The 17693-nt window shown below is 42.0% G+C and overlaps 1 protein-coding gene across 5 annotated transcripts in view; it reads left to right on the top strand.

The window, feature by feature from the left end:
• Positions 1 to 13602, top strand: part of PDE7B (phosphodiesterase 7B) — a 314673-nt gene extending 301071 nt beyond the window's left edge. For all 5 annotated transcript variants that reach the window (XM_025865829.2, XM_025865819.2, XM_073893971.1 and 2 more), the window contains 3 exons: positions 1656 to 1752; positions 6232 to 6312; positions 10608 to 13602. In XM_025865829.2, coding sequence (XP_025721614.1) covers positions 1656 to 1752; positions 6232 to 6312; positions 10608 to 10822 — 393 coding nt within the window. In that variant the 3' untranslated portion in view covers positions 10823 to 13602. The remainder of the gene's footprint in view (positions 1 to 1655; positions 1753 to 6231; positions 6313 to 10607) is intronic.
• The last annotated feature ends 4091 nt before the right edge of the window (positions 13603 to 17693 follow it).

Raw genomic sequence — 17693 nt, forward strand, 5'->3', positions numbered from 1 at the left:
CTGTGTAACCACAAAGTAGCCCTGCGGGACGATTGTACATGGTAAGAACCTACCACGTTTTGTGGCTCAATGTAAAAGTGACCACTGTGATACCTGTACAATTTAGAAATACTGTTTCTGTAACACAAAACTAGATTATATTAACTGTAGTACGAACAAAATTGAAAACCAAGTAAACTTCCTTCACGTAAAACCTGTTTCATCAAACCCTGCTTTACTTCCTTTTATTCCTAAATTCATCACTCACAAACATGTTTACCTAGTCTTACCATTTTTAGACACCAGTCAATAAATTAGGTTAAGTTTAACTGAATGAACTAAATTGTGTCAGGCGCGACCCTTCCTGCTTCATTCCATGACAAGAAGCCATTTGTGACATGAGAACAAGAAGACGAGTGGACCCCAGGAGTGGAGGTCTGAGCTGGTGTCTAAATGAAAGCCCTTTTCTTGTATTTTCTCTTGTCCTCCTTCTTTCCTTTTGGCACAAAAGGCTGAATGGATGGACCCTGGATTCCTCTAGATAGACCAACTTTACCCAGGGAAATGGCGCTGCACATGGTGGACTGAACTGGACAGTGGTTTTGTTCCATGCTTTCCTGCTGCCCTCTGTGGCTGTCCCCAGTACTCCATCCTTCCGAGGAAATGCCTTCCTCCCAGCTGTAGAACTAGGTCTCCGTCCTTATTTTCTTTCCAAACTCGTGTTCGGTCCCCGGGTGCCACAAAGATCAAGGTATCTGGTGCTCACGACTCCAGCTTGGTTGGGAGTAGCTGAAAGAATTGGCCGGCACACTTGCATTTCAAAAGGAAAGCTTGCTAACGCAAATGAATTCCCAAAGGGCAGAGCCTGGAGGCGACTTCTGCCCCTCACCTTCTCCGTCTGGACTGGTGTCCCCCTCAACAATCGAATTTGTAACTTTAATATGATCGGGGCTTTCCCAGACGCCAGCACGGTCAGCGATTCTGTGATGTCAAGGAACTGGGTCAAAACAGATAGACTTCGTTGGTGGGCAGGGCGCACTAGCGGGGGCCCATCCCAGCGGGCAGTGGTTAAGGGAGAGAATCTACTTTTCTGGGAATTCAAGGTAACCCTCTTAGAGTCAGCATCCCAGATCCAGACCAGTGTGAGGTAAGCCTTAAATGAGCTTTGCAAACAACAGGCTCCAAGGTTTGATAGGACCGAGCTCCCTGGCTGGCAGTCGGGGCTTGCTTAGGACACACGGACACAGGCACGAGAGCGCACGCAGAAGTGAAGGGACACATGGAGTGTGTCAGTGTGGCCACTGTGAGGGGGAGGTCCAGATGATCTCACTGGAACCCTGACTGGGGCCCCTGCGGCTTCCCTGCTCTCAAGGGGTGGGGCGGGAGAAGGAGCCAGGCCGCCCGCTTTCTTTGGCCACCCCACCCCAAGCCTCCTCCAGAAAGCTCCGTGTCCTTGGACGGTGGCTCTTCTTTCCTTCTCAAAGCTATAAAGTGGGAATTCTGAATGAAGGGTTTGTGTGGTGGTGAAGAAGGGCTGTTTCCTGAAGAGGTGCTCTGTAAATACGGACTCGGGACCATGAGGCACCCTGGAGGGCGGGACGGGCCCTTGGGCGTAGGGTGCATTTGCTGCTGAGGGTCATCCTCCGACCATCTCTCCCCGCCCCGTCATTTCTCAGATTGCCTTGAAGTGTGCCGACATTTGCAATCCTTGCAGAATCTGGGAGATGAGCAAGCAATGGAGTGAGAGAGTCTGTGAAGAATTCTACAGGCAAGGTTAGTAGTGATCTGACAGCTGAGTTTTCCCCGCCCCTCCTCCTGTTGGACGTTTATCCTAATCGAACAGGAAATGGCTAATCTATCATGACATTTGTTCTTTCATCAACTCTTTCCTAACCTTTCTTTTTGACTCTCTTGCAAACCATCTGGCCCTTTTTTGGAAATAATTTAAAAATAAATAACACTGTCTTACTATGAAAACAGGTAGTCAAGAGGTGTAATAAAAATGAGCAAAAGTGAGAAATAAATGTATGTGTGTATATATATTTATATGTATGTATATATAATTTTTTTAATGGCTTTCCTCTGTGGATATAAGAATGTGAGGGACAGCTTGATTTTTACTCTGACCTTCGTTTTAAAGAGCTTAACACAGCCTAAAGGCGAAATGCCGTTTGGGGTCAATGTTTTCAGCTCTGAAGGGACTTAGACTCCTTCTGTATTCCTTCCCCTGGCTTCCTTAAACAAAGTTAATAATGAAACCGAGCACAGCTGACCAAGAATTGAGCTCATCCTCTCAAACATATTCAGGGAGAAGAGAAATGGCCTCAAGTTCAGGTATAATTTTTAAGAGATTAACCTCATTCAGAAATAAGGCTATGAATTAGCGAACAGGATCTTGACGCTGGGTGGGATATCGGCCTTTAAACACAACCTTGTTTCTTCAGGCCTGGTTTCAGTGCTCAGGATGTTTGTTCAGGCACAACAGTGCCCTGATGTTAGCGACAGGATCAGGTTTGAGAGGCTGAGAACAAATAAAGCCTGAAGTGTCCCACATACCAGCTCTGTGGGGAGGTCAAGTAGCAACAGTGAGCCTTTTGGAGAAGCTTCCATCAAAAGATGTGCCAGTGTCATTGAGATGGTCCCAAAGACAGAAGACAAAGCAGAAGGGGTTGGGTTCACGTGGGGCCAGAAGGCTCTGCTCACTATCTCTTTCGCTCAGGGGAAATGCGCTCATAGAGTGCCCACAACCTTGTGTGACTTCACTTCGATTGAGTGTGAGTGGCTAGAAGTCAAAATCAGTTCTCTTGTGGCCTATGATATAAAATCTCTACCGAGAGAAAACAAAAGGAAATATGATGAAATTGGAACAGGAGGCTTAGATCAGACAAGTATTTACTCTGTGATATAGAAAATATTGAAATAGCAATATGAAAGAAGGGCTAAGATCCTCATGCTTGGAAATCAAATGATGGGGCAGAAAAGAGATTCTCCTCTGTCCCTCTTGGTTTTCACTCAGTCATCTGCTCCTGTTGGCACTGATTGCCCTTTAACCCTTTCCTTTGCTCATCTTACCTCCTATTTAGATGATGAACAACTTGAGGCAGGGGGCCATGTCACTTGTGCAGATAGTAAAGGCCCACGGAGCTGGGGAATTGAAGTTATTAACTACATGGAGTAAATGGGACCAACCAAGAAAGGGAATCCATAAGATCTCTTTACCAAAACCCGTTGTTGTCCTAACAATATATGCACATGCAGTGTTATAAGATAGAACAAACTAGAACACGTGTAACTCCCTGACCACAAAAGGTGAGCTTCCATGCACTTTGCTCTGGTGTGTCTCCTGGCAGAGAAAGGAACACAGAGAGGGTATGTCAGGTCCTTTTTAATTTAATAGCATTATGGTCAAGCAGAAGTTCTACCTGTTTAAAAGGAGAAAGAAAGACTGGACTCTCTGGTCATCCAAACCGCCTATCCTCTTTAGGGAATTAATTTTTGTAATTCTATAAGCATCATTTGTATCATTTTGATCAATCTTATTCTGGCTCTCAGTTTAGGATTTGGGTTTCCACAGACTGCTCATAGTCTTAGCCCAACTATCTTTAATTGTTCATGATGCTGAGCAAATGAAAACTTTTAAAATCAAGGTTGAGGACTTAGGGGGGAAGGAAGATGACATCCCATGAATTAGGAAAATAGCATTAAATTCTGAGAACAGAAATTAGGATTCTGAACATCATTCAACTCCCTCTTCTCCATGTTTTAAGGACGTAGAATCTCTGTCCTGTTATAACCACCGATTGATATCTTCTCAATCAGCTGAGATTCCCAAGAGTTTCTATTGAACATCTGCTTCCAGCTTTGTCTAAACCTAAGCACAACTGTTAATTTCCCTATGTACAAAGCCCCACGGAGGAGTCGTGAAGGATACAAAGAAGTATAGTTTAATGGTTCATAACCTCAAGATACTATGCAGTAAATTTCCTGTAGGAGCAAAATGATGCAACTTTCCTCTTTGTATTCTCTACAGTGATTAACAGAGAATCTGAAATGTACAGCTCTTTATAAGTCTATGTTGAATGAATAACTGATCTAACTGGATGACCTCTCAGTGGAGGTCACAGGAGAAGATTGGTACTGAGGACATAGACTCTGAACTGGATGTGTTGGAGGATGTGCAGTCAGTGTCCTGTATTTTCCAATAGGAGAGCCATGAAGCATATGTGACTAGTTAAATTTAAAATAATTAAATTTAATTAAATTCAAATTTTAGTTCCTCAGTTTTATTGATCATATTGCAAAAAGCCCCTATGTTGGGCAGTGCTGAGTACATTTCTATCATTGCCAAGAGTCCTGTTGGATGCTGTTGGTCTGCCTAGGGAGGGATAGACATGGACAAAGGTATTGAAATGGGGACCTGCTTCATATAGCAACCCGGACCCATAGAAAGCAAGAATGTGGGGATTTGTGGATTTGTACACTAACCAGGCTCAAGTAGAGAACATGACAATGAGAGTCATCTTAGAAAGTACAATTGAGGCAACACATATATTCAAAGTAGAAGAAATACTGAAGGAAGAAAACTAGCTAAGAAGCAAACACTAAAAGTGAGTTATTAATAAGCTAGAATAGAGTCAGGCAGAGTGTGAAAAGGGGAAAAAAGATATCCCAAAAGAGGAATAAACAGGATTTGATGCCTCAATATGGAGGGTGAAGGGAAGGGAGAAATCAAAGATGATTCCTCCCAAGTGTCAAGCCTGACTGAAAAATCACGATGAATAGAATTATGGAAGGAAGGAATAGAACTCATTTTAATATTAGAACTCATTTTTTTTTATTTTTTTAAGATTTTATTTATTTATTTGACAGAGAGAGACAGTGAGAGCAGGAACACAAGCAGGGGGAGTGGGAGAGGGAGAAGCAGGCTTCCCGCTGAGCAGAGAGCCCGATGCGGGGCTCCATCCCAGGACCCCGGGATCATGACCTGAGCCGAAGGCAGACGCTTAATGACGACTGAGCCACCCAGGCGCCCCAAACTCATTTTAATATTAAATGGCATCATGCCCTATCCTCAGGAGGCTATTATCGTCTGGCTTCCCTGGGCTCCTCAGGTTAAGCCAGACTGATTTCCTTACCTCAGTCTTGAGAATAACCAGGGCCCAAGGGACCACGGGAAGCATCGCTACAGGCTTAAAACAAATGACAGAGGTGTGGCATCTCTTAGGTTCTAGCTCAGCTGTTAAGTGCAGACACTTTGGAGCCAGACTTTTAGGTTGGAATCTAGGCTCTCCCCTTTACTAGTAATGTGACAACTTGGGTCAAAATACTTCCCTTCATCTCAGTTTCTTCATCTGTAGTATGGGTACTACAATGAAGTTGTTATGAGGATGAAATTAATTAACATATGTAAAATGCTTAGAATAGTCCCTGGCACACACTAAGCACGATATAAATGTTGTATTTAGATCTCCTCTCGTTTAGAGGTGTACATTCGCAACTGTGAACTCAGCTAATGCTTCCGAGGACCAGCTCCTCTACTGATTAACCAGACTGTTTTTCCCAACACAAAATTTACCCATAATCTTTCAGCCCCCAAAGGATTGATAAAGTATTCTGATAAAGCTTTACATGGTACATTTCACCTTTGGTCTTCTAGCTGGCAAAGGCATTGAAAAGAAGTATTTTTCTGAATTTTATACTTTTTTAAACTTTAGTTACTCAAGGTGACACTGAGTCTGATTAAAGGTGATAATCTTTATTTCTGCTTAATATTGTAGCTATAGACGGAGATGTTCCTCAAGTGAGATTTTCTAGTCCCTCACCCCCACCCATTTCCTGCCTACTCACTATTCCTGGTTGTTCAGAGGAAATCAGACTAGGCTCAGGCAGGGGGAAAGGCTGGGGGAGCACAAAATCTGTTCTCTTAACCTGTAACTTAAAGCCAGAACTTCTGTTTCATGAAGGAAATTGCTCATTACTTGTATCCTTGTTTTTATAGATCTTGGTCAAAAGTTTATTCTAGCCCCAGAGCATACCTATTTACAATGAGTCTATTGTAAATGGTCCTTGACACTGATATTTTAAATTTTCAGAAGCTACCAGAGCAAGCAAGCGGGTGCTAGGGAGTTCCTAATGGTAACAGGCAGCAAACGTTAATTCCCAGAATAACTTCTTTGAACTAGATCACTAAAGCTAACAACACTTATTTTTACAAATTCTAGATTACCAATGTTTCTTCTTCTTTCTTCTTAGGTGACCTTGAACAGAAATTTGAACTGGAAATCAGTCCGCTTTGTAATCAACAGAAAGATTCGATCCCTAGCATACAAATTGGTGAGTTGAATTCAGTTCTAATTTTTTTTCAGTTTTAATTTTAAATAAATACTTTTGGTACCTCTGCCAGAGTCACAAAGAAAAGAAAATCTCCACGCAGCCTTTGAAAAATCCAAACTGGAGGTTTAATGAATGGCTGAGTCCAAATAAACCCTCTAATCATGACTGAACTACTGGGTAATTTCCAACTGAGAAACTACAAAAAATGGAGTAAAGGCTTTGTGTCAGACCCTTAACTAGCCTCTATTAACTTTGTAGTTCAGAATCAAATCAAAACCAAATCGAGTAGAAGGAAAGTCATGAGAACCAACTATTGGCTGCTGAAGAACAGATTAGTTCACACTGTTTAGAACTTGATAAGTAGGAAGTCAGCATAATCAACCTTGAGGACCTTTCCAATCTGCCCCACTGCCCTTCATCCCCAACGTAATCCCAAGGGCCCATCCTCTGCAAACCGTGTTATTGCTTGTGGCGTGGGGTCCCATGCTTCTCTACTCTCCACTTCAAAATTATTTTCAGTCTTATTCTCAAGAATCAATTGCAGTAAACTCTTCAACTGTGATGCTAATGCATCTAAAATAATTATTACTTTGTTATGCATAAAATCATTAAACAAATCAAATGGTGGAAATTTCAGGCAAATAGGAAATTATTTTTGATCCAGTAAGAATTTCTATCAGTTCTTAAAACACTCTACCAATTCCATTTACATTTAAGGCAAGTCCTTCATCCTTGCAGTTCCTTCCAGTTAAACCAAACTTAGAAGTTAAATTCTCGGGCTCCTGGGTGGCTCAGTCGTTAAGCGTCTGCCTTCGGCTCAGGTCATGATCCCGGGGTCCTGGAATCGAGCCCCACATCGGGCTCCCTGCTCAGCGGGTAACCTGCTTCTCCCTCTCCCACTCCCCCTGCTTGTGTTCCCTCTCTTGCTGTGTCTCTCTCTGTCAAATAAATAAATAAAATCTTTAAAAAAAAAAAAAAGTTAAACTCTCTTATTCATAAACTAGCCCTGACATGTACCAGCTCCCACAGACCTCAGAGAGCTTAATGCATTCACAGGGTGCAGCCCTCTGCAAGGCTCAAGGTTTAAAGCCCCTACTTGGGAGGGAATGGGGCATCAGAAAAAAATAAGCTGAAAATTAAGAAAACCAGAGCAAGTTAGTCAAATAATAGTATGCCTATAATCACTAGGAGTCAAATCTAATCCACAAAAGAGTCATAGTCATCCTCAGGAAATAGAAACAAAATTAATCTAGTTACAAAGATTTGAATAACATATGCAAATATTGAAATAGATATGTAGAAATTATGGAATTATTGGTGATCCATTTTTTTCCAAATTGCCCTTAGTATTGTTAGGTTGTTTTTACAATTAAACTGATTCTTCCACCCAAAAAAGGAAAAGGTGGGAGTGTTATAAAAAAAATAATAATTAAATTTAAAAAAACAACCAGGAAGAATCCAGGGTGATGACATAGCTACAGAATCCCTGCGACAGTGTGGGGAGGGGAGAAACATCAACAGAAACTCAGACTTAGTGTCCTTGGAGCCAATCCCCCCTCTCAGGTTGCTTTAGTTATGGAGGTTCTGCAGATACGATTTAAAAGGAATAGACCCTGACCAAAATCCCAACCCTGGGGCCCTATTTGTTAAGCTCTGGTTAGAAAGAAATTTGCCAGGCTCCTGTTAAAGACTTTTTGTGAAAAGCATTCACATTGTGAAGCACACAACCTGGATTTGCAAGAGAGACTTGATTTTAGAGATTCTACCCTGTTGTTGTTATAAGAACACATTTATTTTGTCAGATCATATGTCCTGGTTTTCAGCACAGGAAAATGTGGTTACCATAGATACCTGTTTTTAAAATGGGGTGGGGATTGAGTGAATAGGAAAGTCTCAGGGATGCTACACCAGCACACCAATAATAAAGAGAGATAGAAGGTGATGATAAAACAACCCTTCGTACATAAATCTTTCTGAGTCTCTGTTCCACATCTCTGGGCTCTGTAAGGTCAGGGTTAGGAGGTGTGGCGTGAAGGGGTAGATCAGGCTAAACTGGAAAAATCCAAAGATAGACAGCGTCTGATGGGAGCTGCAGGCTTCAGCCTCCCAGACGAGGATTTTGCCAGCCGGTCTTAAGTAAAGCAGCTATTTCCTCTGCCCTGATTCTCCTGGGGCTGAAACTGTCCCCTCTCCTTTTCCTGTCCCAATCCACAGTGAGAATTTCCCCACGTGCCATCTCAGGTTTAGATCTGATTTTCTGTTTAAGTCATTCACTTTCACCCAAGTGGAAGTGGGATTTAAAATCCCTTTCCCGAGCTCCTGGGTGGCTCAATCGTTAAGCGTCTGTCTTCGGCTCAGGTCAGGATCCCAGGGTGCTGGGATCGAGCCCCGCATTGGGCTCCCTGCTCAGCAGGGAGCCTGCTTCTCCCTCTCCCACTCCCCCTGCTTGTGTTCCCCCTCTCGCTGTCAAATAAATAAATAAATAAAATCTTTAAAAAATAAAAATAAAATAAAATCCCTTTCCCTCTCTCCACCAAATTCTGCATTTTAGAAAGAAGGTATTAGATGGAATGAATCTCTAATTGGTGAAAGCTGTAGAAGGAGGAGAAAGAGGCTTGCCTTCAATCCCTGTTTGCTCTGAGGCCACCATGTCTCCCTTCCCCCAGCCCCAGCCCTGCAGGAGGACAAAATCCAGGCAGTCAGTCCATGGTCCGCTTGCATAGAAGAGAGAGCTTGACACAATGCACTGGGAACGGACGGAACAGTTTCCCAAATGTGATCACGAAGAAGACACTTTCATTTGGAAAAAGTACCTCCTGGTGTCTATTCAGACTTCAAAATGGGCCTTTCCTAATCTACTATGAGAGGTCTTTATATCGGACAAGTAGAAATACGGAGGGATAATCCCCTAGTAACGTCAGGAAGAAAATGAGTTGATTTTTAAGTACCAGATTTTTGAATGTTGGATTTGTACCTTTTTTATATTAAGGTAAACTTGATAAATATTTACACTTTAAACTTGAGAATAGTATAATTTTGTGAACTGTCTTTCTAATATCAAATCCCTCTTACGGTGAAGGATATTAGAAATTAGATATGGAGGTTATGGAGGTAGTAAAGAAAATTCGGGAATAGCAAACAAGAAAATTCAAGGAAATCCTTACTTGCTGACTCCCTATATAACCTTATCGTTGGCTTAAAATTTCCTCCTTAGGTTTGGGTGAGCTAAAATGATCTCATAATACTTAAATCATATTTCACATATGATGAGATAATGCAGAAATGTGAAATAACATTTTGCATTCCTGCATCCTTTTTCCATCTCTGTAGCATCCTCAAAGGCCAAGCATCTGCTGTTTGTTCAATAAAAAGATAATCAGATCAAGCCTTATAATTCACAGCCTTGTAAACATAAAGTGTCGTCAGTTGGTGGAAAATTCGTTATGCTGAAAAAACACTTGCCTTTTCTCCCCACACCTACATTTCAATAAAACCTAAGTATGTCCAAGTTTGTGATGATTCCAATCATCCCAGCCTAGACTGAAAGTCATCTTGGCTTTAATAAATCATATTTAATATGGAAAGCACCCTAACATTGAAATATGATTAGAACGCAAGGAGTCTAAACTAATTAAGAGAACAGACATATCTAATATCAACCAATCTTATCTGGTCATTAACATAGGGATTTTATGCCGGTAAAAATCCATATTGAAGATGAGTGAACTTGACCTACATTTAGGTCCTTAACATAATTGAGAGTAAGACAAAGCCATGGATCAATACTCTTGAAAAAATATCCTACAGGATAAACATATGAATTCTCCATATGGGTCTAAACAACGATGTGCCCCTTCCTGACATCATTCACCCTCTCCTCCCCTCCCCCACCGCCACCTCAGCTCCCACACAGACTTTTTCCTAGCTTTCTGTTCGAATGTCTTTCTCCCTCAGCAAATAATAACAGCCAACATGTATTTGAAGGTTTACTAGGTGCCAGGAGCTTTCTGAGCATTTCACCTGCCTCAAGTCATCTCATTGTCCTAACAACCCTATGGCTTTGGGACTCTTCCTAGCTCCTTTTTACAAATGAGGAAACTGAGGCCCAAGGGGTTAAGAAACAAGCCCAAGGTGACACACCTGGTGCTCCTAAACCGAAGGGTTGGGGAGCGAGTCATCTTTTGCCTCTGTATCTCTGGGTTGGGCACAGAGCAGGGTCCCACCTGGGTCTGGGAGGGAGGAAGGCGGGGGTTGTATCGCCTTCACGGGGCTGAACTTGGCCTTGCCTATTCTAGGTTTCATGACCTACATCGTGGAGCCACTTTTCCGGGAGTGGGCCCGTTTCACAGGCCACAGCGCCCTATCTGAGAGCATGCTACGCCATCTCTCCCACAACAAAGCCCAGTGGAAGAGCCTGTTGCCCAAGCAGCACCGAAGCAGCAGCGCGGAGCACACAGGCCCAGGGACTGAGAACCAGGAGCAGACTGGGACCGAAGGCGACGCCCCGTAGTCCCAGCCCCACTGCCCCTGCTCCACACAGACCGAAGGAGAACCTCCTCAAGCAGAGGCCTCCTGAGAGGGTGGCAGCTCTGGGCGGGCGGGGGGGGGGGTGTCTCGGCGACCAGCCCAGCCACGTGCTGGGTGTCGTCCCTGGGGCTCTCTGCAAGGCCACCCTCCTCCTACTCACCTGCCTCCTCTCCTTTTTCCAAGTGTACAGAAGCCATCCGTCACTTCAGCATTCGCTGCCGAAATAAGCAACTCCATTCAGGAACGTGGGAGCCGATTCTGGGGGGTGGGGTGAGGCAGGTTCGCCCCTCAACGAGAAGACCGGGGAGTAAGAAAGAGGTGCTCCTGCCATGTCCCCCTCGGGCCCTGGGTCACACTGTGACAGGCGACAGTGGCTAAGTCTAGAGCGTTTTTAGCATTTGCCATCTGACTGCTGATCTGCATGACAAAAACACCAGCATACTCGGAACTCCCAGGAGATGGGTCTTAGGTGCCAGAGCACAAATGAGAACATGAGAAAGGACCTTCTATTTTAATAATAATTATTATTATAAAAATAATAATAGATCTTTTTAACTTTTCTATTTTATGCACTAGACAATGGATCTAAAACTTGGGACTAAGATTACTCAGTGTACCCAAACTTGAACAGGGGGTTCATTGTTTTGTTACTGACTTGATGCCACTTTGGGTCAGAGATTTGGCGTCTGCTCAATTTAAGAAACCACGTTTCCTATCCGATCCGAGGGGAAGGTGCTGTACAGTTCATTCCTTTGCACCATTAGCCGATCTGTCTTTTATCAATAACTCAGATTCCGTGACATGTTTATATGCACACGTGTACATTTTCTGTAAATACCCAGCGCTACTGATTCCCATGCCAAAATACATGAGTATTATGGGATTGCTACCTGTATAAACAATGGCACTGTGAACAGAATACTGTTAGTTTTAATACAAGAGAATGCGTTTGTAAATCTGGTATAGAGTTTATTAATATACTATTGTTTGCAGATAAAGGCCTTAACTTTAAACATCTTTCATCTTCTGAAAGCTGCCCGACTTAAATCCTCACAGATATCCTTCTGAACTGCCTTCCCATGCCCGTCTTTGCGCTTTCCAGCTAAGGTCACAAACCAAAACTGACTAAAGTCTTTGAGGAAATATTCTGGAAACTTCACACGCATTCCGCTTGGGACCATAGTGTTTCATCTATGGCACCAAGCATCGTTTCCTCAGATTAATGAGACCTTTCAACAAGCCCGAAGTCACTTTTCAACTCAGCGGCGATGTTGCACACTCAGTTTTAACAAGCCAGCTGATAAGCTCGTGTTTATGTGACTCTTGTCTTGGACCGTGGCGGTGTGTCAACCTCGCAGGAGACGCGGCAGGTCTCACAAACCTCCTATGATCCTGTCATCTACCCATCAGGGAACTCCCTGCTCTCCCACCACACATTTGTCTGTTATGGCTACAGTACCAAAGCACCTTTGGTTTATGGTTGGCGTGCATTTCTTTGGCATTAATAGTAACTGGATTTTTCTTTTTCCTTAATTTCGTGTGAACAACTACTCAGTTATTTAGCTGAAGTTAACATTATTTAAGTCAAGAAAACATTTCAGTTTTTCGACCGAATTTACCTTCCTGGCAGGTCATCGTGGTTTGTTATGGTTCTAGCTAACAGAGTCACCTTGGAATCTGGTTGCCATTTTTTCTGCAGACTCTTGGTCGGAAAATCAGTTTGTTATAGCATCCTTCTCTAGTGACTAAACTCCATGCATTCGACCTTTTCCTTAAAAGTTCTAGCATAAGTAATGTTACATGAAAATTGTCATGTCCCTTTCTTCTTACCTTAAATAACATTGTAGTGGCGGAATGATAATCTGATCATTTCTGCCACTATCGAGCTTTTCGCAAGCTGACAAACTGACACCGAACTCTCGTTTTCTACATGCAACTCTTGTGGGTTTTCTCCCTTCCTAACGTACAAATTAAATGTTAGAAACTTGACGGGTTTATAATAAGTTTCTGTAGAGAGACTAAGGTTTGCCGAGTGAAGGTTTAGGGGAAATTTTGGAAAGTTGGTTATATTTTCATTAAAGTAGGAGAGATTGTCAGATGGTACTAGAGTAAGTGTGAAAACCTCATGAAATAGGTGGCTGATAAGTTGAAATTGTTGATATGGGTAAGAGAGAAGTTGTGAAATCTTAACTCTAACTTTTTTCTCTCTGTAATAACTATGAACTGACACATGATTCTTTATTGCTTTAATCCTCTGAAGCTCTCAGCTTGGTGAGGCCCCAAAAGAGAAAATGTTGAATGTATTCCTGCTTCCAAATCTCTCTTGCTTTGGTCTGATGATGCAGAGAAGAGCGTTTGAGTGGTCTGTGTTTAACGTTCATGAGATCAAATGAAGGAAAGCAATTGTCAAGGACGATACAGTGGAGAAAAGGGAAGATGCTATTTTAGTGAATGGGGCCTCTGCCTCGGGTTTAACAAATGGACTTTGTTTAAATTATATTTATATTGTAACTTAAATAAGTAAGATTGGAGGCATTTTTAGTAGTTCCAAGTTCGTAGGCCAAAAGTCTATGTTACAATTAGGTCTTGAAGAAGAGCTCACAAAGAAAACCACCAAATACCCAACTATGAAGCAGCTACTAGTACAATCAAAATTTGAAGTAAAAAGAGACACGATGCATAAACTAGATGCATTTTTGTCCTTTCAACCATCTGGAGTTTTCTTGAGTTCTTTGCTTTTTGGCAAAAAAAAAAAAAAAGAAAGAGAGAATGTGAAAACTTTTTTTTCCCTGCCTACTAGTGGCTTCCTTTCAATAGAGGAGCTCAGTTGCTAGTTAAGACACAGCTGTTGGATCATCCATGGGTTTTATCTTTATAGTCTCCTCCTGACCCATGGACCACCAATAGTTGACTTACCAAGTTTAATTCTGTCATTACTTGAGAAGAAAGGAATCAAAGGGCTATTTTTAGTAAGCAAAATAGAGTTCAGATCAAATGAAGAGAGAGAAAATATATATCACTGCCAGGCCTGATCGTCAAAGCCTGCTTCTCCTTTAACAGCATCCGTGAATAGTCAGAAACACATTCTTGAAGCCCTGATCTACCCAAAACTCCTCTAGGCTGAGGAAAAATCCCGCTCTGTTTCCACCTGCTTAAGGCTTCCCAACAAAGGCATTTGGAGCATGTCCAGCAACACTGTCTTCAGATAGTGCTTCCTACAAAACACAGACTTGTTTTGTAATCTTTTCTCATGTTGAATCAGATCTGCTCACTGATTTGAATTTGGCTCTGAGCTTGTGTCTCACTGTATTTCTTATGCTTTGTTCTTTTAAGCAAACCCTTAAAATTGTGTTGTTTTGTGTACACATGTGAGATTTGGACAGAAAAAAAAAAACTTGTGAGTTTTGCTCAAAATGTGGCCTAAATATCCATTGGCATGTCTCGATAAACAACTGAAAATAAAGATAATTTCTTAAAAACATCAAAGTATGAAAATATACTGATTCTCACCCGGTAACATGTTACCAGCGAACCAATCAGATTCAACAAAAAAGGCCCACTGCTCAGGAGAGGAAACTGTCAAGGGAAAAATGCACAGATACAGACATGGTCTCCATGTGACTCATTCTACTTGGGGCTGCAGGAACAGCCCTGTCCATGAAGGCCTCACTTGCTAGTTAATCCCAAGTTAGGGAAAGAGGGCTCTCTTTCTCCCACCATTCAACTCTACACTTCCTCTGAGTCCTGATATTTTTCTGTTTCACATTTTTCAAACTCATATATGAGTGAGAATGAGGTACAGTGGATTAGGTTGTAAAGACAAAGCCAACTTCATTCAATAAGTACCTGTGAAAAATATGGTCTTGCAGATTTCAGGACTGGAAACCATCAAGAACAATAGAGCAGTTCAGGCAGGACAACTGAGTCTCCTAAACCTATCTGGTAATAGAGGAGAAAAAAAAACCACCACTCTTGTTTCCCAGGAACAACCTTGTATCTACATAGTCTCTTCATGCCCCTTTTTATTAACATTGGATTCAGAATCTCACTGATCCCTTCTTGCTTCCTTGTGTCTGAATACAAAGCCACTTTTTCATGTGTGGCTATTTGATAATATAAAATCAAAATCAAAATTGAAACCCCAGTGGTTTTCCAAGTAACAGTCAGACATGATTTTCAAATGTCCCCGGGAAACTAGCTGAGACATTGTGAAATAAGTCAAGCCTATGTGAGCAATTGAATTTCGATTCCACAAATATTGATTGAGGATCTACCATGTGCCAGAGGTTGCACTAGATACTTGGAATATAAAAACAGCTCCTGAAAACAAAATAAGAATCATTTATCTCCCTTGTATCTATGCCCCCAAAACCCTAATTCTGGCTGGTAATGGTTCTGTTCCTCTGAGACAGGCCCCGAAAGGCTTGCTGGTCTTTCACAGGCTCCCCCGGGGGCACAGGTTGGTGCCTCCCAGCTGCCCAGCACTCACATTTGCACACATATTCTCAGCCAGTGCTCACCACCTGTCCTAGAGCAGGACCAAAAGCAGAGGCACTTCTCAAGGAACACCCGTCAGAGAAGGGAGAAGACTCAGTCCTGCCTCCATGACAATGTAGTGGACATGTGAGTAATGACTACACAGGGAGCTTTTAGCTACAGAACAGTCCACAATGGGATTTTTTTTTCCAACTAAGCCAAAGAGATTATTAGAAAAATTTTCAATTTTAGCTGATAGGATTTGAAGATGCATTATTGCCTTGTCTCAGTCACCCAAGCAATGATGTAGCTTTGATTCAATTGCCTGAAATGTTTTAAATTCTAGTATTGCAAGATTTAATCTTTAGTAATTTTTTTCCCCTTTTAAGGAAGCAATGCATAGTGTTTTAAAAGTGTGGGCTTGGGGTCAACAGACCAGAATTCAAATCCCTTGTTATCACTTGCTGCTTAACTCCAGGCAGATAATTTGATCTTTCTGAGCCTCCATTTCCTACGTGTAAAATGAGAGTAACACCTACCTTCTGGGGTGGTTGTGATGTCAAAATTAGAAAACATATATAAAACAAACAGCATGGGGCGCCTGGGTGGCTCAGTCGTTAAGCGTCTGCCTTCAGCTCAGGTCATGATGCCAGGGTCCTGGGATCGAGCCCGCATCAGGCTCCCTGCTCCGCAGAGAGCCTGCTTCTCCCTCTCCCACTCCCCCTGCTTGTGTTCCTGCTCTTGCTGTCTCTCTCTCTGTCAAATAAATAAATAAAATCTTTAAAAAAAAAAACATACAGCATGGTTTCTAATAAAGGATGCTCAAAAAAATGTAAATTTCTACATCATTTAAAACAAATCTACAAAGTGAGAGGTGGGATATATCTTTTGCTTTCTCCAGGCTGTACAGTTTTTGTGCAAAAGAAAACACAAGAACCATTAATAGACATTGAGGCATGATTATATCTATAGGTGACCAGGCCAACCACGAAATAATCCTTATAAAATATGGACAAACTATTGTAAAAATGATTATAAAAGAAGACAGCTTTCTTGGGGCACTAAGGATACCCTGATAAGGCCAGGGAATATAAAGAACGTTTCTGATTATAAAGTAAATACTCAGCCCAGCCAGAGACGACCATCTGTTTAATCTAAGCCCTTCCTAGAATTGATGACAATACAATCCTGGCTAGAAAGGATTAGTTAGCAAACAAAACTTGAAAACTTGTCAAGTTTTCATGAATTCCACTCATATCCTATAAATCTTACCTATAGAAGTTTCCAGTGGCCCTTCCCCTTGCAACTTCATCAGATCCTTTCTGACTATGGACAGCAGAGGCAGGGAAGTCAGTTATAGCCTCTATAAATAAATGCCCTAAAACAGATTCTGTTCCTCTAAACTAACATTTTCAAAATTGCTTTAATAAAAAGCCTTAAAAGGGTACCTGGGTGGCTCAGTCGGTTATGCATCTGACTCTTGATTTCGGCTCAAGTCATGATCTCAGGGAGATCAAGCCCCATGTCAGGCTCTGCGGTCTGCTTCTCCCTCTCCCTCTGCTCCTCCCCCTGCTCATCCTCATGCTCTCGCTCTCTCTCATTCTCTCTCTTTCTCAAATACATAAATCAATAATCCTTTTTAAAAAAATCTGTGTGCCGAAAGTTGTTTAAGCATTACCTGGAAAAAAGAAGTTTTCAGAGCCCCTGAAGTTTGAGGAACAATGGCTTAAACACACAGGTTTCTCTTCTGCATCCTTCTCAGAGCCTTCCATAGGCTAATGGACATCTCTAACAAGACGATATAGATGATATTGTTTGTTTAGATCTAATATTGGTTTCGTATCATGAAGGCTTCCTTGACCACACCAACCCAGGATGATCTCCCCATTCGTCATTTTACTGCCCTAGTACTGTTAGTGACTATTAGTTATTTGTTATTATTCATGATGTATGTGGGTGTGTTCTGCCCAACTTGAGACATACTATAATATTGTGGTTAGCTTGCCTGAGTTTGTGGCATGATTTTACCACTTACTAGATGTCTGACCTCAGGCAGCTTTCCCAACTTTGTGTCTCAGCTTCTGCATTGGTAAAATGATAATAAAAATGGGACCTATTTCATGGAGTTTCTGAAGATTCAAAGAGTTCATGAATGCAAAAACTCTGGACAGGGCCTCACTCATAGAAAGCGCTCAGTAAGTGTTGACAAAAACCAACATCTTCTCCCTCACCCCTGAATCACCCTCTGAACTCAGATTTGTTAAGTTCCTTGATAACAGGATCACTCTCTTTTTAAATATATTCTCCTATAGTGTAGCACAGAAGGTCCTGAATAAATACTTCTTAAATGAAAGAATATATTTGGATTGATAAATTGA

This window comes from Callorhinus ursinus, unplaced genomic scaffold (genome assembly GCF_003265705.2).
Source record: "Callorhinus ursinus isolate GAN/ISIS: 27379988/994484 unplaced genomic scaffold, GSC_fseal_2.0 scaffold6, whole genome shotgun sequence".
Taxonomy (NCBI): Eukaryota; Metazoa; Chordata; class Mammalia; order Carnivora; family Otariidae; genus Callorhinus; species Callorhinus ursinus.